The sequence below is a fragment of the Bactrocera neohumeralis genome, chromosome 6, assembly GCF_024586455.1.
Source record: "Bactrocera neohumeralis isolate Rockhampton chromosome 6, APGP_CSIRO_Bneo_wtdbg2-racon-allhic-juicebox.fasta_v2, whole genome shotgun sequence".
Taxonomy (NCBI): Eukaryota; Metazoa; Arthropoda; class Insecta; order Diptera; family Tephritidae; genus Bactrocera; species Bactrocera neohumeralis.
In genome coordinates this window covers 36,921,574-36,946,625 of record NC_065923.1, presented here as the reverse complement: position 1 = coordinate 36,946,625, position 25,052 = coordinate 36,921,574, and the positions used below count along the sequence as shown (strand labels likewise).

The 25,052-nt window shown below is 36.4% G+C and overlaps 3 protein-coding genes across 7 annotated transcripts in view; 1 reads left to right on the top strand and 2 right to left on the bottom strand.

Moving 5' to 3' along the window:
• Positions 1-7,849: 7,849 nt before the first annotated feature.
• Positions 7,850-10,242, bottom strand: LOC126762040 (COP9 signalosome complex subunit 3). The gene is made up of 10 exons (XM_050478519.1): positions 10,001-10,242; positions 9,709-9,863; positions 9,557-9,650; positions 9,231-9,475; positions 8,949-9,143; positions 8,714-8,893; positions 8,522-8,653; positions 8,267-8,449; positions 8,108-8,175; positions 7,850-8,043 (listed from the first exon to the last, which is right to left on the bottom strand). Exons 1-10 carry the CDS (start codon positions 10,053-10,055, stop codon positions 8,028-8,030), a joined length of 1,323 nt encoding a protein of 440 aa, XP_050334476.1. The 5' UTR covers positions 10,056-10,242; the 3' UTR covers positions 7,850-8,027.
• A 705-nt stretch (positions 10,243-10,947) lies between these two features.
• LOC126761879 (zinc finger protein 91) lies at positions 10,948-12,947 on the top strand. Of its 2 annotated transcripts, none has more exons than XM_050478311.1 (7): positions 10,948-11,435; positions 11,490-11,716; positions 11,778-12,076; positions 12,132-12,239; positions 12,297-12,492; positions 12,582-12,646; positions 12,707-12,947. In XM_050478311.1, exons 1-7 carry the CDS (start codon positions 11,056-11,058, stop codon positions 12,836-12,838), a joined length of 1,407 nt encoding a protein of 468 aa, XP_050334268.1. In that variant the 5' UTR covers positions 10,948-11,055; the 3' UTR covers positions 12,839-12,947. The 2 variants fall into 2 exon arrangements, with proteins under 2 accessions (XP_050334268.1, XP_050334269.1); XM_050478312.1 differs by having other exon boundaries at positions 10,949-11,423.
• A 3,409-nt stretch (positions 12,948-16,356) lies between these two features.
• Positions 16,357-25,052, bottom strand: part of LOC126763727 (uncharacterized) — a 68,662-nt gene continuing 59,966 nt past the window's right edge. For 2 of the 4 annotated variants that reach the window (XM_050481471.1, XM_050481473.1), the window contains 9 exons: positions 23,959-24,150; positions 23,497-23,903; positions 23,228-23,443; positions 22,822-23,155; positions 22,433-22,699; positions 22,185-22,368; positions 21,896-22,102; positions 21,623-21,824; positions 16,357-21,567 (listed from right to left, as the gene is read on the bottom strand). In XM_050481471.1, the coding sequence (XP_050337428.1) occupies positions 21,441-21,567; positions 21,623-21,824; positions 21,896-22,102; positions 22,185-22,368; positions 22,433-22,699; positions 22,822-23,155; positions 23,228-23,443; positions 23,497-23,903; positions 23,959-24,150 (2,136 nt within the window). In that variant the 3' untranslated portion in view covers positions 16,357-21,440. The remainder of the gene's footprint in view (positions 21,568-21,622; positions 21,825-21,895; positions 22,103-22,184; positions 22,369-22,432; positions 22,700-22,821; positions 23,156-23,227; positions 23,444-23,496; positions 23,904-23,958; positions 24,151-25,052) is intronic. The other 2 variants (XM_050481472.1, XM_050481474.1) reach the window with 1 other exon arrangement.

Genomic DNA, 25,052 nt, shown 5'->3' with positions numbered 1-25,052 from the left:
TCCAGTTCATATCACATTTTCACACATTCCTTCGAGTCATCGTTCGTAGATAACCATATAAATCCATTAATAATCTTATCTACTCATATATATACCACCTATGTGGCCGACAGTTATCGGAATATTAATGGCGTGATATTCATTAAAGATACCAAACACGCCACAACTTGAGAACACTTTGTGCATTTCAATAGGTTTTTATATACATACTTGCCAAGCAATTTACAATCAGAACAATTCTCATAAAAGTATAAATTTCTTAATTAATATACTCCTACATATGTTTGTACGTTAGTATTTGTACAATTACTATTTTAAGGCGATTGTAAAAGTCGATCATAAAATGGCAAATGAATATGTGAAAATGTCGCAATAATTGGCTGGGTTCTTTCATACCCGATACTAAGATATTGGAGAGGTAGTCCGTGTCAGATATTGCACTATATACATATATTATTTTCGAGCAAGAGTAAGGTGTTTTATGTGAGTAGACTGAGTTATGATTTGGTAGCGGGTAAAGGCTGCAAATATTCTTAGGATTGAGCCGAAAATATCGCTCTAAAATTCAGTAAAAACAAGAAAAAAACGTAAAGTTCGGCTGCACTGAACCTAGAATACCCTTCACAGAAGCGTTTTCTATATAACAAGTATTCAAGATTTAGATAAAGACAATTAATAAGAATAAGCGATGTCCGGCAGCCAGTCAGTGTGCGAATTCATAAGCCGAGTCAATTCAATTTATGATCTATTCCATGCTGTCGGATGACAGTCTATGCTGACGACGTTAATCTTATAAGCGTGGAATCCAACTGGGCGAATAGAAGCAGCTTAGTCATCTACTCAAGTAAAACTGCAATGGTTTTACATGGAGGCCAAACTTTTAGGAGAGAGTAAAAAGGCATCTGTTGCCTTATATTACTGTAGAGGAAAGGTGAGGACTCTCACGAAAGGTGGTGTTTTGCCTCTATGTCAAGCCTATAATGTTCTATGGCGAATTCGTCTGGTGGAGGGCGCTCGAAAAGGCTACGTGTCCAAAGGGCGGCTACCATTGGCATCCCTTGTGCATTGCTGACTACACCAACAGTAGCACTTAATGTCATTTTACACATAGCCGGCAGGTACATCGGCGCGAAGTGCCTTCTAAGACCCAAGGAAGCTGGACATATTAAGGGGTCCGAACAAGGAAGGACACGCTGTAATTTTCTTTTTCTTCAACTGCATCCTTGAAAACTTGGATCACAACATCGCAGAGTTTACTCGCCATGGTTTTTTCTCCGTTCACCGACGGGAGATTTGTGGATGGCGAGGAGTCGCTGGAGAAGAATCGCATTGAGCTTTTTCACGGATGGGTCGAAGCTAGGAGGAAATATTGAGAAGGAGCTCTCCGTCAATCTTAGCTTTAGGCTACCGGATCACTCTAGTGTTTTTAGGCAGAATTGGCTGCTATTAAGGTGGCGGTTTATGTCTAGCTACGAAGTGCAGTCGCTTTCGGTGATGTGAGCATTCACTCCGACAGCCGAAGCTAACAGTGTGGTTACAAAACCAGGTCATTAAATTATAGATCAGAGTTGTCAAAGTTATATGGAGGAGGGTGAGGTGGAAATATTCTGGCACTTTCTCCGCTATTCTTTAGCTTTTGCAAGACTGAGGTCTAACATCTTAGCGGTCTTACCTTCGGCGAACTAGCAGTCATAGCAGAAACTGACTTTAGCCGTCATAACAAGCTTGTGATAGGCTCAAAACGCTTTGTCAATTTGTAAGGGTCTTATGATATGTTATATAAGCGCTTTAAGCTGTCCAAGTGATGCGCCTGATATGATCGACCTCTTAACGCAACCTAACCTAGTCATGCTTGAATATTAATTTTACCAAAAATTCATTGAATGCTTTGTGTTCATTTCTTATCACCTTTTTAATACGGTAAACACGTCATTTTTCGGTTATTATATTTACGTGTGAATGGGTTCCGGTGAATTTTCCATTAATATCCTCGTCTACGTGCTTATAAGAATAAATGAAAAGGTTGCAAATCAAAATATATTTTTAGAATATTATTAATATCTAACTGTGCATTTGAATATTTATGAAATATATGAGCATATAACAAAGCGCTATTGACTTGGATATACAACAAACCATAATAAATTTTTTCCGTGTGAGTAATCGACTCAATTTTTTTATTTGGCAGGTTATTATTTAAATTTGTTAAAAATGTATGCTTGGGACACCGAAAAGTTGGTATGGATAGTGCAGCGGTACCACACTTTGCCGTCAGTCATTTCTGTCCAAAGGGAATTCAGACGGGATTTTGGCGGCACTCCCCCAAGTAGATGGTCCATTATGGGGGTATTCTAGTCTAGAAGCATGAATTTCAGGTAAATTTTAAAGTGTCGTAAAAAAAAGGTAATTAATATTTTTACCATCCATTTTTTTATTAGTTATTGTTAATTTTAGAAGAGTACAAAAAAAATTAAAAACTAAAAAAAGTAAAAAATTTCAAAAATTATGAGTTGACGAAGTGGGGGTCTCTAAAAATTTCCACGTGACCATGCCCATGATTTCAACCCTCCAAGTTATCAGAAACCAAAAAAAAAGATTATTTATCTAGAATAATGTCGCAATGGTCGGAACTACGGAAAAGTGGGGAAAAATTTTTTTCACAAAATGGCGACTGCCTGAAAAAAAAAGTTCTTTTGATCACTTTTTCTGACTATTTCGGATTTTTTAAAAATAATAAAAATAAAAATTTGGGGATGGGGCTAGTTCCAACCATAGACAAGCCTATAAAGAAGACTCTATAAAAATTTCAAGTAAATCGGTCCAGTAGAACCTGAGAAATCGTGGGTATCGTTCCGAAAAAGTCAGTTTTGAGAAAAACGCGTTTAAAGTTTCGCGTAAAGTCTTTTGTTCGATTAGTTCCGGCCGAACCAGTTTGGATGCCGGGTCAGAAAAATGCCTATATCTTCGAAAATAATTTGAATTTGGCAAAATCCACATATTCTTGAATAGTTAAACTTTGAAAATATAAAAAAAATTTCGATTTTTTTAAATTTCTAGACTAGAATACCCCCTTATGAGGTTGAATTTGATATATTTTATATACATCTATCATATATAAATGATGAACATGACGAGCTCTCGGTTCTTCTCTTCAGTTTTTAAATATTGATCAGACATTTTTTACATTCGGCATCGCCGATATCAGATCACTACAGGATATAGCTGCCATGCAAGCGGACCGATCAAAGTCAAGTTCTTGAATGGAAAACTTTTTTAGTTGAGAAAATATCTTCATGCAATTCGGCGTGGAGTGTGTTGGACAATAAGTGTTACGAGGGCTGCTATATATATTCTGTTAAGTTTGACATTTTTTAGCATAACATCACTCAGAACACGTTAGTCATTCAATCGTGAATTGTTTTATTTACAGGGAATTACAAAATTCATCTCGGCCAAAAAATGGAATTAACTCGTGAACATTTTCGTGCGATCATTTTTCACAACTTTCGACGTGGATTATCACGACAATAGTGCATCGATGAACAAAAATCTTTGTATGGCTATGAAGCACCATCCTATAGCACTGTGAAGAACTGGTACAACGAATTCAATCGTGGACGACGCTCGCTCAAAGACGAGTTCCGTGAAGGTCGTCCAAAAACAGCCGTTGTGCCAGAAAACATCGATGCCGTACATGAACTGATAATGCAAGACCGTCATGTAACATACCTTCAGATAGAGGCATGCCTATGCATTTCTCCCACCAGCATACATTCGATATTGCATGAACACCTGGCCGTAAAAAAAGGTTTGTTCTCGTTGGATCCCGCACAATTTGACAATCGCACAAAAAAAGGCTCGTGTGGATTGGTGTAAAGAAATGCTGAAAAAATACGATCGCGGTGCTTCAAAAGACGTTTATAAGATCGTCATAGGGCGAATCAAGGATCTATGCGTATGAGCCCGCAAACAAAAAATATGCCTATAAATATGACTATTTATTAGGCCAGAAATATATATAGCAACCTACGTACAATATCCAAAAAAAATTCTAGGTCGGATCACTATGGCATAATCGAGGTATATAATTGCATTTATAGGTATGTAATTATATAAACTTTCTACACAAATTATTTCGGGTTCTTTTATGTTAATATGTGTTTCATTCTTTTCTGATGTCGTTACTGTATTACTCAAAATAAAATTATTTCGAGAATGTTTATCTTCCAATGTACCTCGTAAGAAAATCCCTTATTTCATGTTCAAACTCCAGATCTCTTGGTTTGCAGTTAATCAGTTTATATATAGTTCTATAGCACTATACGAGGACAAATATCTGTATGTCTTTATTTAAGATTTATTGTAAAACAATCCATGGACGGGAAACATTATATTGGGTATATTGGAGCTAGAGGAAGGTGCGAACCGATTGCATCCCTTTCCGAACCAAAGTATATTGTAATCACTTAATTTCAAGAAAACACTATTTCTTACATAAGAACCGATATACTATATAAGTCAACAAGAAAGACGGAGATCCCCATTTGGATGGTGGCGGGAAGTATGTACCTCTCTCAACCTTTTTTGGGAAGATAGTTGACCGTGTTAAAAGTAAAGCGATATATTGCTGTTGCAATAACTTTGCGAATACCGCAGTTCTTGGTTATACACGGAATCAGTCGCATATAATTCGTTCGACAGTATTGTGTGAAAGACTTAAGCCTATTGTAAATAACCCAATCAGTGTGGCTTTAGACCTGGTAAATCCACTATAGATCAGATTTTGACAATGCGTAAAATCAGGGAGAAGACCATTGACAAACAGATCGACACGTATCATCTTTTTGTCGATTTCAAAACTGCTTTCGACAGCACTGATAGGAGCTGTCTATTCGACGCCATCTCTAAAATTAGTATATTTGTGACAGTCAGACGGCTATGCCGAATGACGTTAAGCACAACCGTTCGTTTAAATCGGGAAAGACTTCTAGGAGCAATTTGATTTCAAACGAGATTTTAGACAGGGTGATTCTCTCCTGTGAGTTTTTTTTTTAATATAGTTGGAATGAGTGATACGAGCCGCTAATCTTAACCGTAGTGGCATTATCAACTCTAAAGGAGATGATATTGATATCGTAAGCCTAACAACAGAGCCGTCAGCGCAAATTTTTCAAGCCCAAAAAAGAAGCGAAAGAGGTTGTGGTGAATGAGGACAAGACAAAGCACCTGGATGCGACAAACTTTTGAAAAAGTTAACGACTTTGTATATCTTGGAACCAGCATAAATTCCACCAATTCTAAGCCAAATCAATCTAGAATAACTAGGAACATTATTTCGAGAGATCCTTGGAGACATTCGTCGGTGTTAACGATGAGTATCGAAGAAGATGGAGCCACGAACTGAATGAGCTATACGGAGATATGGATATACATATGTATGTAGTTAAGCGCAAAAAAATCAACGAATGCGATGTCTAGACCATGGCGTTCGCATGACAGATGATATCCAGTGAAAAGCTCCTTCGACTCGAGACCCATAGGTGGATAACGGAAGCAAGTGCATAGCGACCTGTCTGCATTTGGGAGATACAACTGGCGTGACATCGCAAAGGATAGAGGCAACTAACGAAGTTTCGTGTAGTGCCAAAGAAGAAGAAGAATGCTTAACGGAAATTTGTTTTCACATATAGCCTCATACAATCATGTCATAATTCGCCATTTCTACATTACTGTTTACTCATTAAGAATTATTCTTCCGTCACTGTAACCTTTTAATTACATCAGTAAGATTTGATGCTGGTATTGATTCACCATTTTCGATCTATTTTTTTTTTAATTCTTAGCGTTATTAATTTAATAGTTTAACGGTTTGTAACGCCTGGAACAAATAGAAAGGTATGGATATATTATATATTGTGACAAAAAATCATCCGGAAATTATAATTAAATTCTCCGGAAAATGATATTTCCAAAAAATGTATTTTGTTAAGTTGGCTAAAGTCTTACGGTGATTCAGTTTTATCGAAAACACAAGCCTAGGAGTGGTATAAAGCCTTCAAAGACAATCGAGACATAGTTGAAGACATGCCTCCTTCTGGACGATCTTCAGTCTATTCAACTGTTGAAAATTTTAGAAAGGTGAAGGAAAATTGTTAGGCAAGTGTTAGAAAGATGGAAAGAGAGCTCGACATCTCTCGCGAGTCCGTTCAAATGATTTTGGTATATATTTTGGGTATGAAACGCGTTCTTGCTCGACTCGTCTCGATAAAGCTGAATTTTTTTCAAACCACCGTATTCACCAGATTCGGCTCCGTGTGATTTTTTCTTGTTCCCCAAACTGAAATTGCCGCTGTGTGGAACCCGTTTTCAGTCGATCGAAGCGGTAAAATAAAATTCGCTGAAGGAGCTGAAAGCCTTCCCAAAAAGTGCTTTTGAAAAGTGTTTCGAGGACTGGAAAAATCGTTGGTATAAATGTATTACATCCGGTGGGGATTACTTTGAAGGCGATAAAATGAATATTGATAAATAATTAAATATTTTGCGTTTCCGGGAATTTTTTTGTTACTATGTACATATACTAAATAATCAGTATGTCGAGACGAATTGATTTCCAGATACCTGTTTGTAAATAATTTAAAAATAACTAAGTTTAAAATTACAAAATAGAAATTTGGTGAAGAATTTTAAAATTTCGCCCGAAATTTTTATCGTTAGGTGAACAAAAAAAGTTTTCCACACAAGGTCTTGGGTTTGCTCGATCATTTTGTAGGGCAATTTTATCTTATAGATCCGATATCCGTGGTTCCGACAAAATAAGAAGCAAATCAGCAGATAGTGAGGTGAGCTAAGTAGACTCAGCTCATCACACTGATCATTTGTATAAGTTGTTGTTGTTGTAGCGGCAAAAAACATTCCTAAAGTAATTTCCGGTTACTTAGACCCGACTGTCGTGGAAACGGTCATATGTATAAGTATATTTGTTGGTTTTCTGAAGTTTTCTGTTTAGGGTATAAAACTAAGAAGCTCGATGCCTTTTTTTCTATTTTCAGAATAAATTGTTAAAACTAGGCCTTTATGCGGGCTCTAGAATAGCTTAACACTCAACGCAACGGCCAGAGAAGTTCTTGTTGTTATCATTAAAGCAAAAGCCTCCTAAGGACATCAAGAGAACATTACTACAATACGTTGACGAATTTAACACAATTATACTGACGTGATTTCGGTCGCGAGAAACTTCAGACAAGTACTGACGCCATTCACAGCGGAGCCATCAACACATTCAAGGACTCCTTTCTAGTGAATGGTGTCTTTAAAGTCGAAACACCACCCATCTGCGTGCGTCTCTGCATGATAATAATTCTCCTCCTTTTTGCATGCACCGATAATCCCACCCACCCCTCTCTCTCTGGCCCTTGGCCGTCGAAACAGCCCGTTTCCTGTACCCCAGTAATCTCTATGACAATTGATTTTTGCACTTTCCCCAAAACATGGTTTGGGTTGTCACTACAACTGCAACAATAACATCTGTCTCTCCTAAATTTGGGGCCATTTCACACAGGTGTTGCCGTTGGTATTTTGTAATGCCTGTAATGCCTTTTTGGAGGAAGTTACGGATTTTCTGGAACCATGACGAGGTGACAATTTTTTATAAGCAAGTCAATTGTAGTCAGGAATAAGTTCATTTGCGTAAATATTTAAACTTTGCTAATTTGGCAGTTTTTCCGCGCACGAGAGTTTCCAGATCTGTTTTACAGTTAAGCGAGAATATGTATATGAAATATATTAAGTACCTTTGCCTTTCTTCTTTCCATAAAAAAAATAATTATAAATAATAATAAACTTTAAAATGTGAATTTAAAAACAATTCTTTAATAGGTCTTAATAGGCAAAGTTTTGCTGCTGGCAAATTCTTTGTTCAATACAGAAGAAATGCATTTGAGCACGAAGCAGATGAAGTAGATTCCGGACATTTTTTCGTTTGACAAAAGCGCAGTTGCAGTTGCAGTAAATTTGCTTTTGATATATCATCAATCCGTTGGATCACTAAAAATATCATTGTAGAATTTAAGATTTTATTCTAATTTTAAATAACAGTTGCCATAATTACCCAGAAAATGATTTTGGATGCTGAGACGTTAGTTCATCCTCCTGGTTCCCTAAAGCTTTCTTGACATACTGCAAATAAAAGTGAGATGAATATAGTTCAAGGAAACAAATTATAACAACTAATTTCATTTATGGCAATTATATTAGTTCACAATCTTACCATTGGGTTGAGTAAAATGTCCTCTTCCATTTTGTTAATTTGCCTTATTAAGTCCATCGTTTGTGCCATATCTTTCTGAATTTTAAGGAACATTTCGGGAGAATTATACTTTTCAGGATCATCTTTAAAAACAACCATGCCATCCTTTTTGTTTATAGTTGCGTAAATTTCGCCAGATTTTATCTTAAAAAAAAAAAAAAACACAAAAACAGTTCGAAGCAGTTGCGTTACTATGTTCATTGTATAAAAACCAACCATATTGAAAATATATCTTTCCGCTTCGGCCGCATCGGCCAGCTGGGCTCTGCTAGCAACATCCGAAAGGGAGAGCGTCAAAAACGTTTTGGTTAACCGCCGTATATTTTTCTTATAAAGCGAAGTTACAACCTGCAATAAATTTTAATTAATAATTTAAATATGCATAAGTATGCAGTTGTTAGCTAATACCTGTTTTACTAAACCCATATTTTTATCCCGAATAAAGGTTTCGCTAGATTTGTTCATAATTATTCGTAGTTCGTCGCTGGATGATGTCGCGTAAGCGGTTGCCAAGTCATGATAAGACTGCGCGAGAGGCTTCATAAACCGCGAAATCACTGGCGCAGACGATTTTGGTATTGGTAGAACCTTAAGTACAAAAGATGTAAGATACAAAAGATAGTTGATTAATGGCAGCGCCTACCTTTCCGTGTAGAATTAGTGAAACCAGCACGAATTTCTTATAAGCTTCTAACATTATGTGTGACATTGCCGCAGCAGGAGTGGATATACACACTTCAAAGAAATACAAGGCCCGATCGAAGTTTTTAACAGCAGTATATATCATACCACCATAGTAATAGTAGAGAAGAAAATATTTGGCATCATTATTGGTATCCTAAGGGTAATCGAGAAATTAAATTTGATAAATACCATATACATATAGAATTCATTTATAATTTAATTATTATTGTGTATTACTCACAGCCGAGCTTTGCCCTCGAATTTCAGATGCCGTAGATATGGTGGTTATATCAACATCTAGAAAGCTTAGTGCGGTTTTGAAACACTTCGCTTTCAAGCTCAGCTGGCAGAGATCAGAGTGAATGCTGGTTTGCTGTGAGTCACACAGACGTATCTTTTCGATGGCTTGTGCAACCACTTTAATTCCCTGAATGCAGTGTGGATGATCAACGATAAGGCTCGTAAACATGTGACATAGATCATAGTCTATAATATATATTTTTATGAGAAAAGATTTGTAATTATATATTAATGTTTCAATATAAGAGTTAAGCTTTCAGCACTTACAAGTATACGTAGCATATCGCACTTGTTCGCCGTTGCATTGACTGATAAAATCTTTATATAGAGTGAACAATTGTGGTAGATCAGCATTCACATTCTACAAATGAAAAGCGTTCGCATTAGCTTATAAAATATGCAAATATTCATAAACAAACCGCAGCGCCATTGAATTTGACTAGCAAGACATACAGCACTCCCAGCGAATGTTGTTGAAAATCTAGTGTCTCCAGGACATTATCTAGCAAATCCCAATAACGTGAGAGTATATCAACAGATTCATTTAATTGCTCTACCATAATGCGAAAATTTCCTGTTTGAAGACATTACAATCAATGCGCAAAACTAGTTAGAAAAACATCTGTAATAAACTTATTTTGCCGGTTTCTAATGCTACGCCTTTGAACGGTGTATGGTTTGCACCGTCTCGAGAAGTGCATTGTAACCCACCTTCGCTGCTTTTTGTCCGCACATTGTTAACATAATTTTCCAATGCACTGGCCATCGCTATGAATTCGATAATTAAGGTAACGATTTAGCAAATATATAAACGAATGATTTGACTAAAAATTCATAATTTGCCAATTGCGAATAGTTTAAAATTACTTTGTGTCTTATTGCCTTGTTCTTTTCGGTGGTTGAATTTTCGCTTTTCCAATGACAGCAACCACAGTAATGTCTGGCTTGCTATATTTTGTCAAAATAAATCAGCAAATGCTAGAAAGAGACAAATATGTTAAGGAAAACGTTGATGTTTGAAATGTTTATTTGACATTTGAAGTAATTTAATTTTTTTGTTATGTCGAATTACTATGGGTTGGCAATGCTGCAATGAACAGGAGGGGTATTCCTACGAAATGTGTGCACATGATATATAAAATATTTCAACAGCAATTTTTATTAATTTCAACTTAAAGTAATTAATAATAATTTAATTTAATGTAATTCTCATATAAATTTGTAATAGTGATATTTTTATGTCTTTAGATAGTAAGTTATCATAATATATTTAGTAATTGTAAGTTTCATATAAATGGCGATAATTCTGTGGTTTTTTGCCAAAATAGTTCACTCTAATTAAGTCGGTGCCACCACGAAATATTTAAATTCCCAGCCATTCTCACGAAAGTCGGTTTCTAGTATTCGGGCACGGATTTTTATCCGGCCAAGGACTGGCAACTCGGCACTATTCCTGGAAATTACTTTCGTTTGGTTTTTGGGCATTACAACAACAACAGATATAATCTAAATTAACAGAAACTGTTTTTCTAGTCTGATTAGTTTAAGTTTTCGGAACTTCGACCAGCGCTTATTGTGAATTGCTATAAAGAAAGAATGGTAAAGAGTATTGAAAAAACTGTTCGTTTATTGTTTATTGTTCTCTCTTTACGAGGCATTCGTAAATATTTCTATTGTTGTTGTTCCTCTTTCAATAATTGTATTGGTATATTAGCTACATAAATTTATAATAAAAATAAAATTGAAGCTGATGAAAGTTTTTGAGAATGAGTAATGTAGACGGAATTGATTGCTATTCAGGTTATGCAGGAACGAGATCAAATGTTGCAAGTATGGATTCCTCGATTGTCTATGTTTGCAATATCTGTTTTCGGCAATATACTTTGATCGAGGACTTACGAGGCCATTTTATTGAATACCACAAATGTACACCAAGAGTTGCAGAAAGCCCTTCGACAGAGGGAAAATCTGTAGAACTAACTAATAAAGATTGTCAGACTGCTGGGGTAGAGGAGTCAGATGAATTGCGAAACCTCCAAATCGAATCACAAAAAGAGGATTGTGTGAAAGTGGAAATACGGCCAATGCCATTTAAAAACTTTCGAATTGTGCTCCGTTCAAAAATGATTATGGGGTATACATATATGTAAATAATGTGCAAAATTATGGGTCTACCATTTTAAATTTCTTAAAATTTCAGATGCCCCGTAAAAAATTCCTGCCCTTACAAATTTGAAAACGAAGCGAAACTTGCATTGCATATCAAGTGCCACACTTGCCCGAATGCGGCTCAAAAGTTTAAATGCTATGAGTGTAGTGTAGAGCTGACAAATTGGAGACGTTGCACGGCACATCTGTGGAAAGCACATCAAATAGATGTGGATCTATTACAATGTCCACAATGCGAGTATAAAGCACATGCGTCCGGTAAAGAATTTGCTTTTGCGACTAAAATAGTATATGCATATTTTTATACATTTACTTACAGTGCTCGTTTGGCGCCACATGCGGGCGCACAAAAAGTGGCGAATGCGTGTACTACGCTCTCTTCGCGCAGTTCAGCGCAAGCGTTTACAGCAAGACTTGAAGAATTGCGATTTGAATGTGGTTCAAGCAGCCCCGGTCAATAAAAATAAGTATTATGCTGAGAAGACTTGTGAAATCTGTAGTCGCAAATTTGTAAATGGCAAAACACTTTCAAAACACGTAAAAGCCGTGCATAATAAAATTAAACCGTTTATTTGCAATGTGTGTGGCAAAAAAATGGCGCGTAAGGCCAGTTTGATTGTATGTATAAATAATTTTTCTGTGCCAGTATGCGGATTTATTATTTTTGCTTTAGATCCATATGCGTCAACACACTGGCGAAAAGCCACTACATTGTAAGGTCTGCAAATTTTCGACTCGAGATCCCAGCGTGTTATATAAGCATCAACTACGTCATGAGAAGGTAATTGAGTTTCATGTAAACAAGAAATGGATATTATAAAATTTCTTATTATTGAAGGCGGAAAAATTAAAATGCGCACACTGTGACTTCACCTGCATTCAAACCAACGCATATAAACGACATATGCGTTTGAACCATTCAGAGGAATATAAAAAAATTGCGTGTGACTTATGCAATTATGTTACCATCAGCTCAGAACGTTTGCAGGCGCACAAAAGTGATCATCTCAAAGGCTTAATTGTTAATCATGAAGGTTGGTTTTCGTTGGACTGGTGTATAGTATATACCTTAAACATGCTTGGCCTTTGCTATAGATGTTTAAAATCATATCTCATCTTTCAGACTCTATGGATGCGACTCGTTCCGGCACTTCGAAGAATCTCCACAAATTACGGAACAAAAATGAGGTTCCCTTTGTCAATAGTTGTATATGTATGTATGTACCCTATTTTCCATAACTTTTTCAGATGTCTGCTGATTGTTTCTTGCCAATTGAGAGTATTGACTCACTGCCGCATGAGCCAGCTGTAGATACCGGTGGTGTTACCATACCCGCACCTTCGGAGGATACACAGTTCCCCACCTATTTAAACAACTGATATTAAACCATATGCAAATGCAATTTTTCTTTATAAACATTTCTTTATTTATTTCATTTCTTATGATATGATTTCAACTTTCTGAATAATTATTATTAATTTTATTTAATATTTTTTGTTTTGTAATTTACTGCACTAAGTTTGAAAAAATCTCGCTAAATATTCGTATGTTTAAATATGAACTTTATTTTTGTTTGATTATTTTCGCAAATTACTGATCAAATTTAATGTACTTTGTTTTTAATAAATTGTAAGTTTAAAATTTGGATTTAACGTTTTTGTTTATGTTTTATATTTTAATTACAATGAATTATTTCTTAATCAACTAAATTTTCTGCTGCGTTTTCAAGTACGCGCAATACATAATTTTCATATTGAACGCTTGATTTGTTGTTTTGTTCATTTCGTATATCTTTATTTCCTTTTATTCGCACTATTTGTTGCCCTCATGTTAATTTTGTTTTTGTTTTTTTTTTTCTAATAAATAATGCTGTATTTTATGATCGTGTTATATATGTAGACTTACAGTTATTAAATATATAAGTATGTATATACTTTGAGCAGTATATGTAGGTGATTTCTCCTTTAGGTTGAGATTTATGTCCATGACTACTACATTGACACCATCATACTTTGCTAAAAAATAAATTCATAGTTGATCTCATTCCTTTATCCATTTCATAAATAGCATTAAGAATAAATATATTTCTTATGCAGTATTGATCTGAAGTATTTTCTTAGATCGCGTTTTGCTTAGTAAAATATTTTATTCGCTTATCCTCAAAATAGTTCACAGAGTAACGTAAATATGTATTTAATTTGTGATTTTATTGTCTGCGTATGTTTGTATTTGATTAAAATTTCATGTAAATATGTATGCATGCAATATGTAATTATGTATGCGTTTAAGTCTAAGTTCAGTTTAAGAAGAAATAAACTCCAATGCTACAACTCAAATATGCATATAAATTTGCTACTTATTTTGCTAACATACTTCAACATATTATCTAACAGGAAAACTCTTTCACGCCTCCAACTATAGTAAATTGATATCTTAACAAAGTTATGCTTATTTATTTGACATTCACAATTTTTCATAAAACACCCAACTTAAGCTATGATTTTTATTACCTTTAGGCAGTGTTTACATTTACTATAAATTTTTCAGATTTTTTAATAGTATTGGAGTAAATTATAAATATAATAAAAGGAGTATAAAATATGTACATAGTAATGCAAATAATCGTAATTAATAAAAAACAAAAACAAAAAACATTAAAATAAAGAAACACAATTTTCATAACCGTTATTTTAACCTAATTTTTGCATTTAATTGATATTTTAAATCCTTTGTAGTCGCTATACTATAAATGAGATCAATGCTGAGAAAAGCTTACTTTCAAGGAGTGTATATCCTCAACCAATAACGGTAATAAACTGCAACTGTATATTTGCTAATAGTTTTAATTCAATTTTAATTCAATGAAAATAACTATAATTGTACATATATTATAAACAACTGTAAATACATTGAAGGGTTAAGAGTAGTCAGAATTTTCAAAAATCGATCGTTTGCATTTTCTTAAAGTATAATGCCTTAAAAATAAACTCTGAAAATTTTAAATAAATCCGATAAATACTTTTCGAGTTATTCGATGATTAGCAAAGGGCCTTCAAGAGCAGATAGCTGAAAGCTTTACAAAACTCAAAACTAAACTCGAAAACTGATCGGTATACCATTTCAATGGAATTTATATATAAATTTTAGAAAATATGAAAAACTATTACCTGATCTAAAGTTTTTTTAATTACAATTTTTTATAAACAATTAGCTCCGAAATTCGGTAAAAGAAAACAAAAAACACAGAAGCTTTTTAAAATATCTATTAATAAACGTATTATTCTTGAATTTACAGCGCTTAGTGCAAGAAGCAAATTTTTTCAAAACCATAATTTATGATGTTTTTTACTTGAAACATAATTTTTTCATGTTGAACACCTAACCCCTGTATTTTGAAAAAGCTTTATGCAACTGTCCGGAGTTAAGTATTAAAATATTTCGGTTTAATGTGCAAGAGGTTTTCAAGGTTTCTTGACATTGTTGCTGAAACTATTGCTGAAAACTATTTATAGGATGTTTTAACAAAGCATATGTTGCCCATGCCACATAGTTATAAGGGGTGATCCTAGTAGAGGTACTTTTTTCAATAGCCTTTTCTTTGACAGATCCCGCGTGAAACCGAAAAGACCACGTCCAGCACACAGTGAAGAAAACATTGTTGAGTGTATACGAAGACCGTGGAGAGTTGATTCGGCGCCGTTCGCAGCAATTCTGACTGACGTATGGAATGAATTGGCGCAATTTAACGTCGAGATCTTAAATTGAAAGTGTGCTAATTACAGCTGGTGCAAGAACTGAAGCCGTTCTTGAAAAGTTCTAAGAAGATCTGACGTTTTCGAGTCAAATTTTGTTCAGCTATGAGGCCCATTCTGGCTCAATGGGTATATAAACAAGAGAAAATTTTCGCATTTGGGACGAAGAACAACCTGAAGAGCTTCAAGAGCTGCCATTTCATCCAGAAAAAACAACGTTTTGGTACGATTTGTGGACCGGGGGAATCGGCGGTTCATATTTCTTCAAAAATGATGCCGGTGAGAACGTAAGCATCAATTGCGACCGTTATGGCGCCATGATAACCGACTATTTGATGCCTGATATTAAAGCTTGTGATCTCGGCGACATTTGGTTACAACACTGTGGCGCCACTTCCCACACATCACATCAATCAATGGATTTATTGAGAGAATACTTCGGTGTGCAGATAATTTCACGTTTTGGGGCGGTCGATTGGCCACCAAGATCATGTGATATCATACCGTTAGACTTTTTCCTGTGAGGATATATAATAAGTCTTTGGATTTGTCTAAAGTCTATGCGCACGATCCCGCATCGACTCAGGCTTTGAAGCAAAACATCATACGTGTCATTGGCCAGTTACCAGTCGATGTGCTCGAATGAATCATCGAAAATTGAACTCAATGGATGGACCATCTGAGACGCGGCCAACAGTTGAAAGAGATAAACTTTAAAAAATAAATGTTAAAGAATGTTTTTTTCGAACATAAAACACTTCCCGATAGACGAGTTTAAGAGGGGAGCCTGCTTCAGAGGCTTAAAAAATCGATTTTTTGAGGATTTCTTTGGGAAGGACAGAAATAGGTGATAAAAGCAAAATTTCTTGAGTTTATAGTTATATATTTAAACATCATTCACAAATTTTTTGGACACGAAATCTTTGATATTCTGTCTTTGGAAAGTATTTGCCCGATGCATCTCGCATGTGCATTTGTCGAACGGCGGGCTGGATGCAGGTCGCAATTTCTATCGGAAACAAAAATTGAAATAGATTCATATTTTTTAATAATTTATCTTCTAGTTAAACTAAAAAAATTCCGAAAAAATGTAAAATTAAAAAAAAAAATGTTAAAAATTGAAAAAAACTGGTTTTTGACCAAAAAAATTTTATTTTATGTTGTTTAAAAATATGTTCAAACTTGACTTTTTTAGTTTTTTTAGTAGAAATAGGAGATAATTTAATGATAGTTCAAACTTTGCCCAAATTCCATACGAAGTTTAGTTTTTTTTTCTATCCTGCCCGCCAATTAAGAAAAATCGCAAAGCTTTCGCTTTCTTCCCAATTGCTCCTATATCTGCTAGACGCTCGGTCACTATTTTCCTTCTAGCTTTGAAAATATTTCAAATTCAAATTCCCATCTAAAACTTTGGTGACATATTTTTAGATTAATTTTTAAAGAGATTTAAGAAAAAAAAATCGATTTTTTTAAGCTTCTAAATCAGGCTCCCTTAAGAGACGGTTAAAGAAAATATGGAAAGAAATACGCGACGAGGTCATGCGGGCTGCTTGCGTTGCCTTCCCAAGCGTTTACGGCTGGCAAAAAAAAAAAACAAGAAATTAATGATTAAAACCTAAAAAATATGTGGGAAAATTATTTTTAAATTTTTGTTTTTCAAAGTCTTAAATGGTGTCTCTGATTTTTATCAAAACTTGTGTAACAGTTATTCGTCGCGACCCTGCTCTTAATTAAATAGTTTTACTCCATTTATATTCAATTATGAGTTTTGATGTCGATATGCAACTCCATCGGTGTAATATTAATAAAGAAAAGGTTAAAATTCGAACTTAAGAACAGCTATTGTTACTTGTTTTTAACGATCATGGCAGTTTATCAAAAATTTCAAAAAAAGCTAAAACAATTCTGTACAACAAAAATTGATTTGGCAGTTATGCGTTTATGGTCTTTTATTCGCTGAAATTTTTTCGAAAAACATGCGTCTTCGGCGTATCTCTGCAGTATGTACTCGTATATGTAGTTATGTATATGGTCTGCTACTCAGTATGACGTGATTTCGTGACTTCTTGTATAACTTAGAGGCGCTACAATGCGTGATTCATATTAAAAAATTATACTCATAGTTTCTAAATATATAAATACAAGTATTTTTTGGTTTTAGTTCATAATTCTTAACACTAGAACAACAATTAAAAGTCTTTTCACAGGCTGCACACACATCACTCACGTCTACGTTTATATAGTAATTCTCAAGAACTTGGCCTATATGCTTTGCAAATTCAACCAGCCAGAGTTGTTGCTATTGCAGCACACTGCCATACATACATACATACATAGATTATTAAAATATTCGAGCTCTGGAGACATGACTGCCTTTATTTAAACCTCATTTGCTTGACTCGTTCATTTGAAAATTTTCTTCTCTTTGCGAAGAAACATTTATTGCCTATTTTTGCTTGCAAAACTTTGCTTTTTGCACTTTCAAATTGCATAACGCAAATAACGGTTTCATATCTTCAGTATTATGTAATGCTTACAATTTAATTATATTTTATTAGTTTGTTTTCTTGTTTTTGTTTTTGTTTTTAGCACCAGGGCAATCGTATCTGTTTATTTGGTTTTTGTTTATTATATTTATTACTATTTCTCTGATTTGGTTACTAACATTTCTAATTAATTGTTTATGTTGTGCGTCGCATAATAAATGCTGGGATTATTTACGAGTTCCTAAAACTTATGTGACCTCACAATGGGTTAGCGATACATTTTCGAAGTCCGGAGGTTAGTTATCACTACTTAATATTAATATGTGTATGTAGGTATGATTTGTATAGTTCGGATTTTTTTTATTCAGCTAAATTATATGAACTTATTTAATCCTCCATTCTGAGGAAGATCCAGCATTTATTGCCGGGAGGAATTTTTTCTACCAACATATTTTCAATATTGTTGCTATTTCGTAAATTCTTCTAAATTTTAATTAAAATCTTCGATTTTGGGGGGGTTTTGACACCCGTGGATTCGCCACATCTTCATACGGACGCAGTTCAGAAGAAGAGTTACATACTTAACTTGCTTCAGAAAGGTATGAAAGTATATCAGCGGCAGATGAGCCTTGAAATATTAGCTTGGAATTAGTATTGTAGTACTAGTTAAATTAAGAATGTTTATCATGTGAATTTACATAGAGTTGGGTTCGCTGAGGTGGGTCGAGGTATAGCAACGCGTTAGCGGCAATAACCCAAAACTGTTAAAAGTATGATTCACGAAAAACCACTTTCCATAGGCTTTACTAAAACCAAGCACTTGATACCGATCGATCAGTTTGTATGGCAGCATTATGTTATGGTGATCCAATCCTAATAACTTTTACGAGATTACAACAAGATCTAAGCCAATAAGCTATGTAAGATTTCGTGAAGATATCTCGTCAGACGAAAAAGTATTCCATACAAGCACTTGATTCCTATCGTTCAGTTTGTAACGGGTTTTTCAATAGGGACGTTATAAAAGTAGACCGATAGGCACAGCAAACGGCGCCATACTTGTCTCGTTATTTTGACATTTCTCTTCAGTAAGGTTTGCCATTTCACCATGGAAAGATATACGATCCAACAACGAGTCGAAATTATTAAAATGTACTACCAAAATTCAGAGTCAGTGGCCTTAATTTTAAAGGGCTACGTTCAATTTATGGTCGTCATAATCATCCTGTCAGATCAACAATTGACCGTCTAGTTGAAAAATTTGAATCCACAGGTACAGGCAAATGTTTCCGTGAGACAAAGAAGTGCCCGTAGTGTCGAGAATATTGCTGCCGCTAGCGCATCAATTGCGGAAGACCCAAATCAGTCTCCCACACGACATTCGCAAGCTTTGGGCATCTCTGTGACGTCGTCGTGGCGAATTTTGCGAAAAGATCTTGACCTTGATCCTTACAAAATCAAATTGACGTAAGAATTGAAGCCGCTTGACCACCAGAACTGTCGTATGTTCGTCAATTGGCTGAGCAACTACTTGAAAAGTATCCGGATTTTCATCGAAAATTATTTTCCGCGATGAGGCTAATTTCTGGCTGAATGACTTCGTCAATAAACAAAATATGCATTATTGGTCAGGCAACAGTCCACACGTACTCCATGAATCACCATTGCATCTTGACAAAATTGCGGTTTGGTGCAGTTTATGGGCCGGCGGCGTCATTTAGCCGAACTTCTTCCGTGATGATCAAGATCGAGACGTTACTGTGATTGGGAATCGCTACCGATCAATGATAATCTAATATCGAATATGTGCTTCCAACAGGATAACGCCAAAAACCACATAGCGAATGTCACAATCGTGCGATTTGACACCGTTAGAATATTTTCTGTAGGACTACGTCAAGTCAGCGCCTGGACTTCTGCAAGCGTGTCCGTGGTGGCCATGCAAAAGAAATCGAGTTCCATACATAACGACATCGAATGTACTTTCACAGGAATAAAGAATTTCATTGATATCCCAAACCGTTGTAGCGCTTTTATTGAAAAACCTTTTATGTGGTACGTAGAACTCATATAAAAATTTATCGTGGGACCCTCATAAATCGACAGTCAATGTAAGTTTCGGCTAGCCTTCCGATTTGAATACCTATTGCACAATACTTAGCAAAAACTCCTACGATCGCTCCATTAGTATTAGGGATAAGAGTATGTAAGTCTTTTGATCAAGTTTGATCAGAATTTTTAGTGCGTCAAAATTTAACTAACTCTTTAAATAAATGGATATCTGACTCATTTCCACTCCGCTGTTAGCGGGAACCTTTGATTTTGTTTTTCCACTTTTTCCCTATAGCTCGCCTATAGCCTTCTTTAATTTCTCCTCAATATTTGTCCTCCATGAAAGCTTCCTATCAAGGCTAAGCTCCAGGTATTTTACCTTATCAACAGGTTGAAGGCGTGAGCCTCCGAATAAGGGAAGAGGGACGTCTGGAATTCAGTTCTACATTGAATACCGCTCTGCGCTATTGAGAGGTCATGAGAAAAATTTCAGACCGATACTTCGCGTATATGAAAATATACGGATATGGCTAATGGACTCAGCTCGTCATGCTGATCTTTTACATATATATTTTATTGGATCTTCGGCGTTCCTTACTTGGTGTTACAAGCTTTCTGGTAAACTTTTTATAATATGTTCAGGGTATACAAATATTTTGAATCCATCCATGTACAATTTTTTTATTTACTATTTTCATATTTCCGGCTAATTTTCCAAAATGACCATGAGTATATGGAAATATCATTTAGTATTTGAAAAAAAAACTGAATCTGGCTCATTGATCAAAACGGTTTTGATCAAAACTGAAAGAAAATTGTTATCACTGCTTGGCAATTTAATAAACGTTCTATAAGAAAGACCAAAAGAAAGTGGGCTAGTTTTTGACAAAGTCGACTACCGATTTTCATTGAACTCGCCAGAAGCGCTCCTTTCCTATGAGAGGGATGTAAACTCGACCTTACGATAAATAGATGAGGGTGCGGTGCAACCGTAAGGACTATTGTGTCCAACCCCGACCTTAGTAAAGGCAAAAGCTTGCTTCACATAAGTGTCAACTCAGTTTGAAAATCAAGAAGATTATTACACGGATTAAGTATATAAGTTTGCTGATCGCATTAACATAATTTTTATGATTAAAGCTTCATTTAGAGTCGTGTGTGTCTACAAACATACATTCATAAATGTGATTTGCAGTACATCTTTACATAGCTAGACTAGGATTACACATTGTACACACACACATGCACGTATTTATATAAAAAATTTGCTGGGTTTGATTCTTGTCTTAATTTTCGGCTTAAAATGAGTAGTAAAAAAGTATATTTTTGCATTTTCTTGTATTGAAAACATTACAGAGATCATTGGATCATTGCGTTGAGACGAGAGCTAGAGTTGTGTAATATGGTAATATGTACTGTTAGTTGATGGGTAAAAACTTACATACGAAATTTTCGAATAAAATTCAAATGCATAAAAACAGGTGAATCGGGTTGTACACACATACTCGTATTAGTTTTGTGGTTTGTTTGTAGCTTCGCCTTTAAACGAATACTCGTATCTCCGCCATTTTCGGCAACACTTTGAATAGTTCCGGGGCACAATTCTGCACGAATTTTAAAGTTGCAATCGAAAGTGGTCAGACTGTGGTCACACGATCGATCTCAACATATCGCACAGAATTGTCGTTTTGTCAGCAAATCACCTCCTTTTCCTCCAGTACCGCAGTGTCCATAGAACTCAACGATTTGAGGCGTGTCTGCAGCACCGATGATCCGCGAAATTTGCGCTTGATTTTCCTGCAATGGAAAGCAAAACGTCTAAATGAGATTTTGTTGCTTGCTCTTTAGCGGTGTTCTGGCTGATGGCACTCACTTGTATGCGAAGGCGGCAAACGCACAGCATAGCAGCACAATGATGAGACACAACGTGGCCAATATCTCAGTGGGCAGTTTCATAATGGCCGAACATTGTAGGAAAGTCTCATCGTCTCCGGAAGGGCAGTGTACAATGCCGTCGCACCAAACGCTCGCGTTGACGCAAGCACCGAGCTCGGAACACTTGTACTGACAGTCTTCTGCATGAGTTGAAGAAATATTAGAATTTTGATTGGCAATACAAATATATATATGTAAGTGCTATGCTCACCTGCAATACTTAATACTGGTCTAGGAACCAATTCCATCCAATTAAATGTAAAATCGCCATTCTCAGGGCGTAGATACTCCACACTAATGGCCTTTGAGCGATTCGCAATTGAGTAAATGGGGCGCTCATTCCAGCCAGCGCTGAAGATTTCCACAAACTCGTAGGCCTTTGAATCTGGCGACAGTGGACACGCGGTTATTGTCAAACCTAAAAAAAATGCATTTCATAGTTACGAAAAAACAAGTTTAGGTGGTCCATGCTACTCGTTTTACATTATTTTTAGGCTTACCTTCAGAAGTTGTAAGCACAACTCGCGCCTTCGTTTCGCAACGATAAGAACTGGTACCCACCACGGTTGTATTCAATGCTTTCTTCGGATTGTATTTGCGCAAGAATATTGATTTCAGGCGCACATATAAAAATTTGTTACCATTGGATGGCTCTATTAGCCAAGGTCGCGTGCGGCATTCCATCTAATGAATTGAAAATAATGAAAATACAATATCGTCTTATTAGTCCGAGATAAAGCACACTCACATCACCGAATGTCATGTGGATAGTGCCGCTTGGGCCGAACTTGCGTCGGCCGTCTTTGCAGCTTGCTGGTCCTTTGATGAATTCAAACATGCCCTCGAAGTTGATGGCGTCCGGATCGTCAAGTGTGGTCATATTTATTGCAGTAAAGTGAACTTCGAGATCCCGACTGGTTGAGGTGTATTCAACAGGTAGATGTGATGAGTTCGACGAATTGCATAGACAACCACGTGGTAACAAAATCGAATCGTGATAGGGACGTTCAAAAATCTAGAAAATTGTAATTAGATATTAAGAAGGCACAGGTCTTTCGCTTGAAAAAGTTAATATCTTTCTAAAAACATGATTCCACAGTAATTTAACTGTTTTCATTAACTTTGCGATGGACTCACCTCAATGCGTGCATTAGTATCGCCGTAACAGAAGGAGCGATTTATGTCCTCGTCCACCCGCGACATGCAGGGCCTATTTAGTGTAGTAACTTTTCGTAATTTAATGCGTATACGCTCACCTCGTTGACCTTCAAACTTGTAAATGCACTTCAAGTTTCGTGTGCCGCCACGCCCGAAGAGGAATATATTGCGCACGCTGCGAAAGATTGCCGGGTCTTTCCGATCCATAAGACTGCTAACGAACTTGCGATTACAATCGTTCTCGCCGCCAGCAAGCGGCAGACCGTCTTGGTGCAGATCGATGAATTCGTACTTCAATTTGAATTCCAGTGGACTAAAAGTAAATGAAACGACTTAGACTTCTGCATACGGTAGAGGAGCCCGCTGCCATATAGCTGACACTTACCGCAATACCGTTGACTCTGTGTTCTTGAGTTCCAGTGTTATGCTATCGCTGCTTGACACATAACTTTCGGATATCGTGCATGGTCGCGCATAGGTCTCGTTGATATTCGAACGATCACAGGTGCGTGGTACCGTTCCACGGCAATAACGCGCAATAACGTTTGTCGAGTTGTGACTGTAATGTGAGACTAACGGATGTGCAGGTGCGTCGCTGGCACTGCAAAACAATAATATTTATGATCAATTGCATGTAAATAGTTTTCCGCTTACCAGTTGAGATCTTTGCATGCCGGCGGCTCCCGTAGAGCGCCGTCCCAGATGCGCAGCATGCCACTACAATCCTCATGTGTTTGCAGCACACCAATCGCGCCTACTGATGTCTCATCCATCTGTCCGAATTCCGGGTCTAAGTTGAATTTCATCATCGAGATCCACACCTTGAAACGTGAGAGCGGTTGGTTCATACCTTGTGCACTTGTGCGGCGCGACAAACTCAGATGATCGAAAGTTTTAAACACACCCATGCCTTGTAAATGATATAGGCAAGTGGTATTCGGCGCCAATGAATGTTTGGGGCTTTCCAGTATGCCACGTCCAGCACCGCGTATCCAAAACTCACACGGTTTTTTGTTCTTCGAATACGTGGGACTCATGACATCTACGAAAATCACTTCAACCTGAAATCAATTTTGTTGTATAAGTTATTCAATTGACTAATTTAATAATCCATACGTCTAATTGAAAGCCGTAGAGCGGCAACACTTGAGACGATGTGCCTGTGAATGTACCAAAAGGTGAAGTTGTAAATTCCACCAATAACTCTGGTCCGCTGGACACGGCTGCCGGCACTGCTTGTCCGCCGCCGCAAAACTTCAACACGACCGGGTCACGTGTTGTGTAGCCATCGTAAACCGTCACGTAGTCCTGTAAAAAACACCGGAGTTAGTCGCCTCTTCTATTGAAAGCCGAAAATAACTAGAGAAATTGGCTCCAATTTGCTGACAAAGCTTATCACACAAACTGGGAAAGTTAGGCTTGGACAGCGGAAGTAGAAGAATTTATATGCCGATGCAAGAAAGTTCTTGTTCGTAGTCCAATTAAGACAGTGGTGTAAGGAAATTAGTTAACGGTGCCTAAGTTTGGCTACAAGGAAAAGCTACAGTGTGACCAGATTACAAGATTAGCGCAATAACTTTTGGAAGCTACGACGTACAGTTAATTACAGTTTCAGTTTAAAATATAAATAAATGTTTATTGGAACTGGCACATGTGGGTTTGTAGTGGAGGATGCCTATTGGGGTATATAAATATCTACAAATAGTTGCAAAAGCGGGGGAAATAAATGTGTAAGCCAAGTGCACTAAGGAAAAATATTAAATTCAAGTCTAGTTCAATACTGAGGTAGCTGGGTGTAGTGGGTGACCACTTGTTTCTTGATACTTTAATTGGCGTTCTCATTTGTGTGGCTGTGTAGGTTTGTTAGTGTGGCTTAGTAAAAAATTTGCCCCGTATTTATCGATTAATTGCGAATTGTCTCCGCTTAGTTTTAAATCATCCGAAATGGACACGCACCAATCACGTTTAATACGAAGCTGAAATAAATTGCGGTTTTGTGGCAAAAAGTAGATACTTACGGCAAAAACCCTTCAGGAAAGTCTGTGCTAAAAATAATTCAGTAGTTGTCAGCTATTTCACGTTTTCCGAAGTTAAGTTGTCCAGTCTGAATTCTTCCTACCTTGCCTCATTAGGAAAACGAATCTGCTAACGGGTTTTTTAGACGTGCGGTAATTCTTTTTTCATTGCTGGTTTTTTGAGAGCTGTTACTT

Bases quoted from the DNA above. Each gene is read 5' to 3' on its own strand.
- LOC126762040 (XM_050478519.1), bottom strand. From the start codon at position 10,055: ATGGCCAGTGCATTGGAAAATTATGTTAACAATGTGCGGACAAAAAGC. The intron at 9,651-9,708 runs GTTTGTTTATGA...TTTCATTTGTAG, and splicing joins TCAAATTCAATGGCGCTGCG to AATGTGAATGCTGATCTACC. The intron at 8,450-8,521 runs GTTGGTTTTTAT...TTTTTTTTTAAG, and splicing joins AAAGATATATTTTCAATATG to ATAAAATCTGGCGAAATTTA.
- LOC126761879 (XM_050478311.1), top strand. From the start codon at position 11,056: ATGAGTAATGTAGACGGAATTGATTGCTATTCAGGTTATGCAGGAACG. The intron at 11,436-11,489 runs GTAAATAATGTG...TTAAAATTTCAG, and splicing joins ATTATGGGGTATACATATAT to ATGCCCCGTAAAAAATTCCT. The intron at 12,647-12,706 runs GTTCCCTTTGTC...TAACTTTTTCAG, and splicing joins AATTACGGAACAAAAATGAG to ATGTCTGCTGATTGTTTCTT.